The 12,202-nt window shown below is 58.7% G+C and overlaps 1 protein-coding gene across 3 annotated transcripts in view; it reads right to left on the bottom strand.

Moving 5' to 3' along the window:
• Positions 1-11,457, bottom strand: part of C17H16orf74 (chromosome 17 C16orf74 homolog) — a 31,375-nt gene extending 19,918 nt beyond the window's left edge. Inside the window, exons 1-3 of one of the 3 annotated variants that reach the window (XM_027619068.2) lie at positions 11,255-11,457; positions 7,933-8,118; positions 2,002-2,047 (exon numbers count right to left, since the gene is read on the bottom strand). In XM_027619068.2, the coding sequence (XP_027474869.1) occupies positions 2,002-2,029 (28 nt within the window). In that variant the 5' untranslated portion in view covers positions 2,030-2,047; positions 7,933-8,118; positions 11,255-11,457. Of the gene's footprint in view, positions 1-2,001; positions 2,048-2,313; positions 2,452-7,932; positions 8,119-11,254 lie in introns of those variants that run through there. The other 2 variants (XM_027619067.2, XM_027619066.2) reach the window with 2 other exon arrangements.
• Positions 11,458-12,202: the final 745 nt, after the last annotated feature.

The following is a 12,202-nucleotide window of genomic DNA, read 5'->3' as shown; positions in this document are numbered from 1 at the left end:
CCCCCTGCCTGTCACACCTGAGACCTGCCACTTCCCGACATCAGGGCTGGGTGAGGCTGGTGTGGGTAGAGGGCTGGCAGCCCAGGGCCGGTGGCAGGCCCCAACGAGCTGCAGTGAAAAATATGTGAGCAAACCTCGCTGCTCCAGCAACATTCCAGCCCTTCGCTCCTCCAGGGCCTGGCTGGAAGGTGGCCCTTTTAAAAGCCACCCCCCCCCCCCCCCCCCGCACCAGGAACATTCAGCCTGCTCCTGGGCTCTCAGTCCTATAGGGAGGGAAATTGGGGGGGGGCATGGGATGTTCCCCAGGGGCTCTCAGGGTCCGAAGTGTCTGGGTCTCCTCCCCTGGGTGGTTCCTGCCTTGGGCTGGAAAGGAAGCAGCCCCAGGGGTCCCTCCGGGGCCTTGGTTGACTCATCAAAGACGTCCTGGCCCAGCAGCCAAAAGGGGAGGCAGCCCCGCGTCCACAGAGGAACGAATTGGATAAACCAAACGTGGTCTATACACGGGGTATATAAGTCAGCCTTAAAAAGGAAGGCTATTCTGACACCTTGAGGACATTCTGCTGAGTGAAATAAGGAAAGGGTAGATAGTGTATCACTACACGCATAGGAGGCCCTTAGAATAGGCAAATTCACAGAGGGCAGGATGGCGGGAGGTGGGGCTGGGGGGAGGGGCTGGGGCGTTGGTGTGTGCAGGCGACCGTGGAGAAGGTCTGGAGGTGGGTGATGGGGACACCTGGCGCAACAACATGAATGTACTTAATGCTCAGGCACTGTACACTTAAGAACGGTTAAGACAGCAAATTTTATGTTACATATATCTTACCACGATTAAAAACCAAAACCAAAATCTTGTCCTGAATGCCCACTCTGTGCCCGGCCCTGGGGACACCTGCCGCGAAGTCTAAGGGAGGAGGGTCCTTGAGCTCCGGGGGCTCTGACTGGATGCAACCCCTGGCCGGCCACCCCCACAGATGCTCGGCCCGCAAATGCCCCCCACTCCAGCGGGGGCTCAGCCTGCGGCCTCAGAGGGGCCAGGCCCTGGAGGGGCGTGGCTTGTGCCCCGCTCTCCAGCATAGCATCCCCACCCTGCCAACGACACTCTGGTTTTCTCCAGGGGACCCACTGCCCCGCACTTGGGCGTTGTCTCGAAGGAACTGTCCATCAAGAGGCCCCACCCCCTGGCCAAGGGGGCGGAGCATAAGCCCTAAGCGGGGCCAACCAGAAGCTCTCCTGAGCTCACCCATCGCAGCAGCGGGACCGAAGGAGGTCCTTCACTCTGGCCTGGACCTTCCCGCGTGCCTGACCTCCTGCGGCGAAGGGATGGGGTCAGGGGCACCTCGGAAACATCCAGGAGGTGAGTCAGGGCGGCTGGGCATGCCACACGTGGGCGAGGGGCCATCAGAACAACTCCCAGATTTCCGGCTGGGGAGCATTTGTCGCCGAAGAATGGGCTTCAAGGGGAGAGTGTGGGCCACTTTGGTCTGAGGTGCCCCTGGGCCCTCCAGACGCCGGACAGAAAAGTCTAGGGCACAGGACAGGAGTCTGGGCTGCCTCTGCCAACACCTACCACATTCCACAGCGATTTTGTGTCCTTCTAGGACCTTCTCCCTGTTGGCCTTCCCAGCACCCAGTGGGCCGGACCTCCCATGTCAGTGATAACAGGCCCGCGGGGTGGAGAGCAAACAGCCCGGGGTGTGCCTGTCGGGGGCTCTTCCTCCCTTCCTCTCCACGGTTGGGGTTAACGGCCCTGAGGGACAAGCCACGGCCCAGGGGCACTGAGACTTTCCCACATCACTCACCTGCCAGTGACAGGGAAGGCCTGCAGGGGCGCTCAGTCAGAGCAAGCCTTTATAAGGCACCTGCTGTGTACAGGTGCTGCCTTCAGTGGTGGCCCCCCGTCCCTCGCCAGAGTGTACCCTCCCACTCTCTCCGGCCTCATTCCTTCGCCTCCCCCCACTCCCCTAGCCCCAGAGGAACTGGTGGGGGAGCTGCCCCCCTTACCTTTCAGGCAGGACAGCTGAAGCCCCATGGCGGCGCCTCCGCGGGCCTGTGGAGAGAGAAGGGGCTCGTTGGTATTGGCCACGTGCGGCCAGCCCCCGCCCCGCCCCCGCCGCACGGGCGCACAACAGGAAGTAGTGGGGAGAGAAACCGCCAGACTGGCGAGGTCAGGGTGAGTGCTGACTACGTCTGGGCCAGAGTTTGCTCAAAGATGAGTCTGTGCGGTGGAAAAAACTTTCAGGCGCCTCAGAGCCGAATATACTGGGGATCTGAGTGTGGGGTGCAGTGGAGGTGAGCGTGGGGTCGGGGTCTGACCTGGCCTTTTCTTTTAGGGTCTGCAGAGGTGGCTGGCTTCAAGAAGCAGGAGCAGGAGGATGTGAGGATCCTAGGCCAGGCTGCGGGCGGGCGGTCCTGAGGCCACCATGATGGGCTCTGCTTCTGTTAGGGCCCCGCCCCTCGTTTAAGATGCACGTTCTTTGGAGATCTAACAGATTAAGGGCACTTAGCCTCAGTCCGAGGGAGTTAAAATTATCCCAACCAGTGTTCCCCTCGTTGGCCAGCAATGGGATGCGTCCTTAGTGTTCTGAGTGATGAATAAAACAGGCAGCAGCTGACAGTGCTCAGCACCTGTGTGCTCGTGACAGCCCTCAGCGACAGTCCCGGGATGTGCTACTACCGTCCCCACTCACAGACGTGGAAATGAAGGCTCAGGGAGCTGGGGTTCCAGCCTGGGGCTGCCCCAACCTCGGTCTGGGGCCTGTGAGGCTCTGCAGGCCCTTCTGGGGAAGGGGAGGCTCATCCCTCCATTCACAGGGAGCCGCCTGTGTGCCAGGTTGGGGGCAGGGAGAGGCATAGAGGGTGGCCACGAGAGGGGCCCCTCGGATCTCCAACGCGAGTGTGTGACCGAGGCCCCGCGTTGTGCTCTGAAACCCGTCATCCCGTCCTGCCCAGAGGCCGGCATCTATGGCTAGGAAATGCTGGGGTCCCCCAGGCGCTCACTACCCAGGCTGTGCCGGTGGACCTGCAGCCTTGGCCCCCCTGGAAGCTTGTTAGCAATGCAGCATCTCAGGCGCACCCAGATGCACTGAGCCAGAATCGGTATTTTAACAAGGCCCCCCGGGGGGCCATGTGCCTGTTAAGGTCGAAGCTCGCTCTGGGTCAGAAACTGTGGAGCCTTAGGATGGAAGATGAGGGTTTCGGGGGGGGCAGCGGTGGGGGGGGACAATGAGGGTGTGGAGGAGCAGCTGGGAGTCTGGGAGACATGCAGGCTTAGGAGATGGTGGAACCAGGAGGGGGCCTGGAGACAGGCTGGGGGGCTTGGAGACGAAGCGGAGAGCACGAGCGAGTGGGAGGGAGAGAGATAGGGCGGGAGAGGTAGACAGTGGTGGAGTATCTTTTAACTTGCCGGCAGGTCCTGGAGCTGTGTGCCCTCCTGGCTGGACCAGAGCCTGGCTCAGCCAGGTGAGCGCAGGGGGCGGTTCCTCAACCAAGACTTCACTTTCCTCATCTTTAAAATGGGGGTGATGCTCTTGGCGGGATCACTGAGCAGCACGGAAGACTGAATTATCAGGAGGGCACAGAGCTCAAACCCGAGAAGTGTCCAGTGCTATTATTTATAACAGCCACAGAGGGAAGACAGGTAGTGGTTTCCAGCGGGGGCCTTTCTCCACGGTCATGCTATCCGGAGCGTGGTCTTGGACCAGCAGCACAGGAACACCAGGAGCTTGTGAGAGATGCGTGCTCTCAGGCCCCACGCCGCCTGCAGGCTCAGGAGCTGCATCTCAACAAGACCCAGGGGATGCTCATTACCGCTGCAGAGGCCCTGAGTACTATCTCCTACAACACAGGTAATTCGCCTGGGCACTTAACATACAGGTGCCTGGGTCCCACCCCAGAGATTCTGGGGTAATTGGCCTGGGGTGTGGACCTGGTCCTGAGATTTTTTAAAAGCTCCCCAGGGGATTCTAATAATGTGCAGGATGCGATGCCTAGGAGAGGGTATCCTTCTTCAGGGGGAGAGCAAGGGAAGAGAGAGCCCAAGGCCAGTCCTGTGGGAGTAACACCTGTTATCTCTTGAGTGTTCACTGTGTGCCTGTCAGAGCCCCTGGACCGAGATTCCTGGTCAGTTAATGCTCACGACAGCCCCGAAACATTGGGACCATCCCCATCCCCATCCCACAGAGGGGGAAACAGAGGCACAGGGAGGTTAGTTAATTTCCACAAGGTTGTATGGGTAGCAGGAGGTGGGTTCAGCGTTCAAACCCAGCACTTTGGACCCTACAGCCACAACATTTTCAACTACAGGGCTTCCCGGGGTTGGGGGTGGGGGCTAAGCAGGGAGTGGCATAGACCTTACCTCTGTCTCTCCCAACCCTCCTTAGGCTGGGTCTCCGGCCCAGGGGTCTGCAGCCCTGAGGTCGGGCTCATGAACACACCCAGGACCCCCACTGGCCACTGTGAGCAGCTCACACATCACAGCCTAGTAGACACACCGTGCACAGTGTACCCCAACTTCACTGTGCGCTTACGGGCGACCCGTCCCAGGGTTTAGACAGTGATTTATGGGGAAGGCCTCCCAGAGGAAGTGAGGTTAGGACTTTGCTGTAAAATGCTCCAGAAAAGCCACCCCCCGTGCTGTTGGCGCAGGGGGACGATGCAGTAGGGGCGGGGCGCCGAAGCTGAAAGGTGGGAGTTCATGACGTATTTTTGTGTTTGTCTGAAAAATGCCAGGGCACCCGGGTGGCTCAGTCGGTGAAGTGTCTGCCTTCGGCTCAGGTCATGATCCCAGGGTCCTGGGATGGAGCCCTTGAGCCCCGAGTCCGGCTCCCTGCTCAGCGGGGAGTCTGCTTCTCCCTCTCCCTCTCAAAAAAATAAATAAAATCTTTAAAAAAACAACTAATACTAAAATAGTCAAGGGGCGCCTGGGTGCCTCAGTTGTTAAGCATCTGCCTTTGGCTCAGGTCGTGGTCCCGGGGTCCTGGGATTGAGCCCCGCATCGGGCTCCCTGCTCCACGGAGAGCCTGCTTCTCCCTCTCCCACTCCCCCTGCTTGTGTTCCCTCTCTCGCTGTGTCTCTCTCTGTCAAATAAATAAATCTTTAAAAATAAATAAAATAAAAATAAAAGTCAAAAGAGAGACATCTGTCTATGAGGTGACAGGATGCGGCCGATGTTCAGGTTTCTGATGTCGATCATTGGACCAAGTCTGCAAGAGGCAGTGCGGCTCCAGGTGTCTGGGCTCGGGGCCACACCGTGCCTGCAGCGTAACTCGGTGGTTCAGCTAGGAGATCAGCACACGCGTGTGTACGTACAAAGAGAGACCCCGAGGCAAACGTGGCTAAGTGTTCATCTCTGGGAAAGGACCTGGAGGAGCACTTTGTGTTCCTGCAACTTTTCTGGAGGCTTGAAACTATTTCAAGAGAAGTCAACCAGGGAAAGAAAAGCAGAGACACAACAGCAACAGGGGCCCCACGGCCTCTGTGCCCGACGCCACCGCCTCCCCAGTGGTGGCCCAGACCGCAGTTTTGTGCATCAGACCGTGTTTTCCTAGAGACTTCTCTGATGCAGTTGGAGGTGCGTTCAGGGGACCGCGGCTCTGGTCTGGGGAAGGCTGTGTTCTGTGCCAGAAGCACCACCTCCCCAAGACTTGTCCTGAATTGATAGGTGTTGTCTCTAAAGCTGTCTTGTGACTTGAAAAATACCCATTTCAAAACATTCAGGAGGGAAGGGGAGAGGGAGAGACAGGAGGAGGAAGGGGGGAAGGGGGGAAGGGGGTTGGGAGGGAGAAAAAAGAAGGCAGCTCAAGGAAGCAAGAGGAGGAAGCAGGAGCGGCCCCAGCCTGGACTCAGGGGACATAGGGGCCAGAAGCTGCATCAGGGTCCGGCCAGGTCACATCAAGGGGTCATATCAGTGTGCAGTGTTTCTGTGTCCGATTTCTAAAATTCCCAAATGGAGAATTTTCACAAACCGACGTGTCTTGTCCCAGTGCACGGGCCCTAACTCTGGCCACCCTGCCTCTACCTCCCCACAGGACAGAAGGTAGGCAGCAGGGGCAGGGGGGAACGGCCTGGAGGAACGAGGAAGAACCAGGGTCCAAGAGCTGTGTGACCTCAGGCAAGTCATTTCCCTCTCTGAGCCGGAGGTGCTGAAGTTTGGCTGCCCAGGCTCTGTGTCAAACTGGCACCCTGCCCCCAGCACTCCTGTGCAGGCGCTGCGTTAGGGGTGTCCCACGTAGCGGACCCTGGTTTGGGCTGCCGTGTCGGGAGGAGGCGCTCCCACGGGTGATGCACTCCCTCTGTGATGGTGCTGCTGGCTGAGGGCCAGGCCTGGCAGAGACTGGCAGAGACTGCGGAGACAGCCCCGTGAATGGGAGGCGTTGAAGCCTGATTCTACAACTGGGGGCATGGAGGCCTGACTGGGGCGAGTGAGGCCGCTTCTACTTCAAACCCCTTCGTGGGCAGCATCACAATAACGAGAGCTGACAGATACCTGGCTAATGCTTTTAAGAGGCCAAGTCCTGGGCTGAGATTATTATAAAAATTACTCCACTCAACCCTAACAATGCCCTAAGAGAGAAACATTACCGCCACCCCATTTTACAGACAGGGAGGGCAGGGGTTGGAGCTCCGAGGGGTCCCGGGGCTAGGAAGCCCAACCCGGGGGCACTCGGTTTCAGGGCCCCATCATCCTATACGCCGCGGCTCTGCGCTGCGTTCGTTACAAAGATACAGGTTTCTGCGATGTGGGAAAAGAGATTTAATGGGAGGGAAGCAAAGATCTCGTGGGAGGGGTCCCCCTTCGCTCGGCAAGATGGCACAAGTGTGGTCAGGCCCAGGAGAACCGCTAGTTTAGGTATAAATGTCCCCTTTCACACTGTGGCAGCAGTGTGGAAAACCTCCCTTTCCTATTGCGTCGGGCTGTTTGTGTTTCCTTTGAAATATCAGATTGTTAATTATTTGCACAACAGCTTGAAGTAGAACAGGTTCTTTCTTGTACCTGGGCATAGAAATGGCTCTACCGCCAAATGGCCACCACAGGATCCTCTCTCGTGGCAGGGACGGCAATGATAGACACTTCCTCCTGCAGGGTCTGCCTCCGCTCTGAGCCATGGAGAGAGATGGCTATCAGCTGCTTTGCACACCACGCGGCATGCTCTAAAAGCAGGAGCATCTCCAGGGGAAGGACACACTTGGCCAAGTGGTCTGTGACTGTTTTTACAGCAGCCTGGAAGAAATTGCCAGCCCACAGTGGCGAGAGCTCCCCCACTCACCTTCTACACGCTTGCAGTGCAGAGGAAAGGAAGACAGCGTGTTCTCTGCCCAAAGTAAAAAGTAACTATGATGTAGTGTCCAAGACACAGAGCCACAGACGGACTGGGGGGACCCTACTTTTTGAAGTCTGGCCCCAGCGCGGGCTGACTCCCTTCAGTTACTACTTTCGTGGACCAGAGGCTGGGCTCTGGAGTGTGAGGGGACGTCTTTCTGAAGTGAATCATATGCATCTAGAGCTGGAAGGAGCCGGACAGAGAAGGCTCCAGATAAAATAAACAGTGCCCTGTTTCTGCATGGGACATGCTCAGACCCCAGATCCTTCATCATGAATCCGCAATTCAAACTTAACTGGGTGTCCGGGTTTTTTTGTTTTGTTTTGTTTTAAGATTTTATTTTTAAGTACTCTCTATACCCAAAGTGGGGCTTGAACTCACAACTCTGAGATCAAGAGTCGCATGCCAGGTGCATCCTGTATTTTATTTGCAAAATCTGGCAGCTCTCGACAGAGGTGGTCTTGGTGCTCACATGGGTTTCCCAGATGAGGACACGGAGGCCCAGAGAGGGAAAGTGAGTGAAAGGTCGGGTCCAGCAGGAAGTCTGATCTTGGTCTCTGCAGAGCCACCTCCTAGACGGAATCGGAATGACCCTCTTGAGGTCATGACTCACCGTAGTGTGGCGCCTCAGGTGCTTAACCAATACCTCACTTGAAGCCCAAGGAGAGGGCCGGGGTGAAGAATCATAGCTGAGGAATGTGACAGTTGGCCTAGGTGGGTGGGCCCACTGAGTGAGGATGGAACCAGGTGCCACTCCCAGCCAGGGCACGTGGGCAAGCTCTCCTCGCCTGTTTCCTCACTGCAAATACAGGGAAGAAGGTTCTAGCAGGCTGGCCACCCTGGGCTCCCAGTAGGCACGGGGAACATCTTGGTTTTCTTCCTTCTTTAGAAAAGGCACTTGCTTTTTGTAACAGGATTAGAATTCCTGCAATTCCAGCCAAAGGGTCTGTGCTGGGAACAGATGCTACAAGCGTTAACATGCCTCCCATCCTGGTACACAGAGTGCAAACATGAGCATCTCCCTGGCCTTAGCCCATGGACCTGCAGGAGGCTGCAAGCTCCTCTCTTGGGGGGAGCGGGGAGCAGGGACAGCTGCTTGGCCCACAGCAGCTCACCAACAAGAAGTGAAAGAGGATGGGGGCGGGGAGGCAAACCACCCACTGAAATCCCCACCTATTTTTCTGTCATGGAGAAGGGTCTTGGGCCACCTGGGGTCCAGCCTTGGCCTCCCTGTGATTGACTATGTAACTCTGAGCAAAATACTCACCCACTGCCTGCCCTGAGCCTCTATGTGATCAAGCTCAGTGCTTATGGTTTGTGTAGCTTTTCATATGTTATATATGTCAGTAAAACTGTTTGTTTAAAAATAAGGGGTATGCTATTAGAAGTCAAGTTAATGATTAATTAACCACAGGGTTAATTTAAAAATGTGCAATTAGGGGCGTCTGGGTGGCTCAATTGGTTAAGCATCTGCCTTTGGCTCGGGTCAGGATCCCAGGGTCCTGGGATCCAGCCCCACATCGGGCTCCCTGCTCAACGGGAAGCCTGCTTCTCCCTCTCCCTCTGCCTGCCGCTCCCCCTGCTCGTTCTCAATCTCTCTCCCTCTCTCTGTCAAGTAAGTAAATAAAATCTTCAAAAAAATTCTTTTTCTTTAAAGTAGGCTCCATGGGTGCCTGGGTGGCTCAGTTGGTTAAGCGACTGCCTTCGGCTCAGGTTGTGATCCCGGAGTCCTGGGATCGAGTCCCACATCGGGCTCCCTGCTCAGCGGGGAGCCTGCTTCTCCCTCTGACCCTCTCCCCTCTCATGCTGTTTCTCTCTCGCTTGCTCTCTAATAAATAAATAAATAAATAAAATCTTTAAAAAAAAAATAAAGGGCGCCTGGGTGGCTCAGTTCGTTGAGCGACTGCCTTCGGCTCAGGTCATGATCCCGGAGTCCTGGGATCGAGTCCCACATCGGGCTCCCTGCTCAGCGGGGAGCCTGCTTCTCCCTCTGACCTTCTCCCCTCTCATACTGTTTCTCTCTCTCTCTCTCTCTCTCAAATAAATAAATAAAATCTTTAAAAAAAAAAATAAAGTAGGCTCTATACCCAGTGTGGGGCTCGAACTCACAACCATGAGATCAAGAGTATGCTCTTCTGACTGAGCCAGCCAGGTGCCCCCAAAAACATGCAATTGTTTTTCATGGCAGCCTTGATGATAGGAGCCACAAAGTGCCAGCCCGCAGCAGTGAGCACCTGCCAGCTCACCTGAAGGTTTTCGGAAGTGGCAGCCTGTGGGAGACAAGGGACCCACTGCTGGCTCCCGAGGGAGACTGCCGCTGGGGGGGGGGCAGGAGGACATTCCTGGGGAAGTTCTATTTCCGGATCTGGTATACACTTTCGATGTGCACATGTTACCATGTGTGTATTATACATTCATAATATTTTAATGGGGGGGAAGTGTTGCACTTGCTGGTCCCAGAGGCCAGGCCTAGCTCCTGCCATATTCAAGAGCAATTCACTGTCAGGGATAGGGGTTCAAGGCCTGGCCTTGCCACCGACCCGCCTCATGACCTTTACAAGCCTCCCTGTCCTCATCTGTAAAATGGGGATAACACCACTACTTGGTCAGAGGATGAAAGGAACCAGGCAGGTGATGCGGACTGCGGGGTCTGGAACACTGCAAGTGCTCGGTACACATTAAATAGCACTGCTCCCTTTCCACACCCACTGAGGGGAAGGTCCCAGCTCCAGTCCTCAGAGGGGACCTAAACTCCGGCTCAGGGCCCACTGAGTTGCACCCCACAAGCAAGGGAAGGGCTTCCAGGGAGAGGAGATTAGGTGGTGAAGCTTTCAGCCTCCTTGGGGCTTGCAGAGGGATTAAGTCTTTCCATAAATACACCGCCGGCCTCCCTCCCTCCCTCCGTGCCTCCCTCCCTCCCATCCACCCATCCATCCATCCATCCATCCGGAGGAACCGGTACCCAGGGTGGGGACAAAGAACCCAAGATAGGTGTGGCCTGGACAGGTGCGGGGATTCCCGGGGGTGGGGCAGGAAACGCCAGGGCCTGCCCATCCAGCTCTGCTTCTCTGAGCCTCAGTTTCCTCATCTGTAAGACGGGGCGCTTGTGCCACGAAGGCTCCGCTCTCTCAGAAGCGCCTTCCACCTGCCCTTCCTCCGTGACCCACTAGCTGCTCAGCCAGTAGAGACTGCCTCTCTCCGCGGTTCCTCCGCGGCCCAACAGCCCGGCGCCTCCGGACCAAGTCCGACCGCCCTTGACCCCGCCCCCCACGCGGCCAGGCGAGCGGAGCTGCGGGTCCCGGTTCTTGAGAGCCTCCCCCAGTTCCGCTGAGCTCAGCCGGCCGGGAGAAGTCGCGCGTGCGTTCACACTGGTCGCCCTTTGCGGTTGCAAACCTGCTTTGATGCCCTGGGAGCCAAGGGGGCCCCTAAGTGAGGCGGCTCATAAATAATATATCGAGTTTGAAATACTCGATAGAGGGGAAATGGTTCCTCCCGAGGCCTCCTGCCCCCACCCCCGGCCGGGCTCCTTCCCAGCTCTCAGGAATGGCGGTCTGGCCCATTCCCGAGGAACTCGTGACAGCGCGAGGTGTCGGGTGGACAGTGGGGGGCCAGAGGCGTCTATGCGCGGACACACCCCCACCCGCCCGGGGTAAGTTGCAGCACAACCAGAGCTCCGGACCCAACTTTCCCCAAATCCGCCTCTCCGCAGAAAAGTCTGCGAGAAGTTGGGGGGACGTCCAGGACCTCGAGGGTCCTCCAACACCCCCTCGGAAGCCCCTGGCCTCCCCTGCCGCGCCCTTCCCGCCGCCGGAGTCGGCGGGGCGTGGACGCCGCTTGGTCGCCTGCGGCTCTCGGGGAGCGCGGGCGTCCTCTGGAAGGGGTGGGTGGGCAGCGCCGGGCCAGGCAGCCGGGCGCACGCGGCGCGGGGCACTCACCGCTTCCTGGGGGGCTCACTGCGGAGCCGCGCCCGGGGCGCACAGGGCCCGCCCGGGCGCTGGCGGCGGCGGTGGCCGGGCTCTGGGGACCGGGGCGACGAGCCTGCAAGAGAGAGCAGCGGGGGTCATGGCCCGGGCCGGGCAGTGCACGGGGGCCCCCCGCTCCGCCCCGGCCGGCGCTCCGGTCCGCCACCGCGCGCACGCCTCCCACCGCCCCCTCCCCGGCCCCTCGGGGCGGTGCTGCCTGCGGCCCCGCCCAGCCCGCGGGCGCCGGATTGCCCGGGCCGGGCGCGGGGGCGGAGCAGGCCCGCCCGCCGCCTCCCGGGGACCGTGCCAGGGGCGCGCCCGGCGCCCGCGCCTCCGGCCTCCCGCCTCAGTTTCCTCTCGCCCGGCCTGGGGAGGAGGTGGAGGGTGGGGCCCGGGGGAAGTTTGGGCCCCTCCCCGGGGCTGCCTGCCAGGCTCCCTGAGGCGGTGCACCCCAGCCCTGGTTGGGTGGAAAGGGGCGCCGGGGTTCTCCCATAGCAGGTAGCCATACTTGAGTGGGCCCCATCGCCCGGCTGCGGAGGGGGGAGGCGAGAAGTGGGAGGCCCCACCATCTCGCCATCCGCAGCTCCCTAGCCCTGCTCGGGGGCCCTGGGGACAGTAAGCAACACGGCCCCGCCTCCCCCTCCCGCCCCATCTTGGGAAAGCCGCGGGGCTTCAGATGGCCCTCGTGATCAAAAGGCAGCCTCCCTGGTGTTAGGGTCTGGCCCTTCCACTCTCCTCACAGGCTTTCACTCTTCACTTCTGGAGGTGAACCCGGGGTGCAGCAAGAGGGGGGTGTGAAGACTTGCCTGCTGGCCCGTGTCTCCAGCTTCAGGTTTTGCTGATGCCCCAGCTGGGAGTAACTCTCCAGTTCCTCTCCGGGTGGGTGTGGAGACCTTTTATCCAAATGGGTTTCTTAGGAGG

Source organism: Zalophus californianus, chromosome 17 (assembly GCF_009762305.2).
Source record: "Zalophus californianus isolate mZalCal1 chromosome 17, mZalCal1.pri.v2, whole genome shotgun sequence".
Lineage (NCBI taxonomy): Eukaryota > Metazoa > Chordata > Mammalia > Carnivora > Otariidae > Zalophus > Zalophus californianus.
Note: the sequence above shows the minus strand (reverse complement) of the source record. Positions and strands in the feature narration are given on the sequence as shown.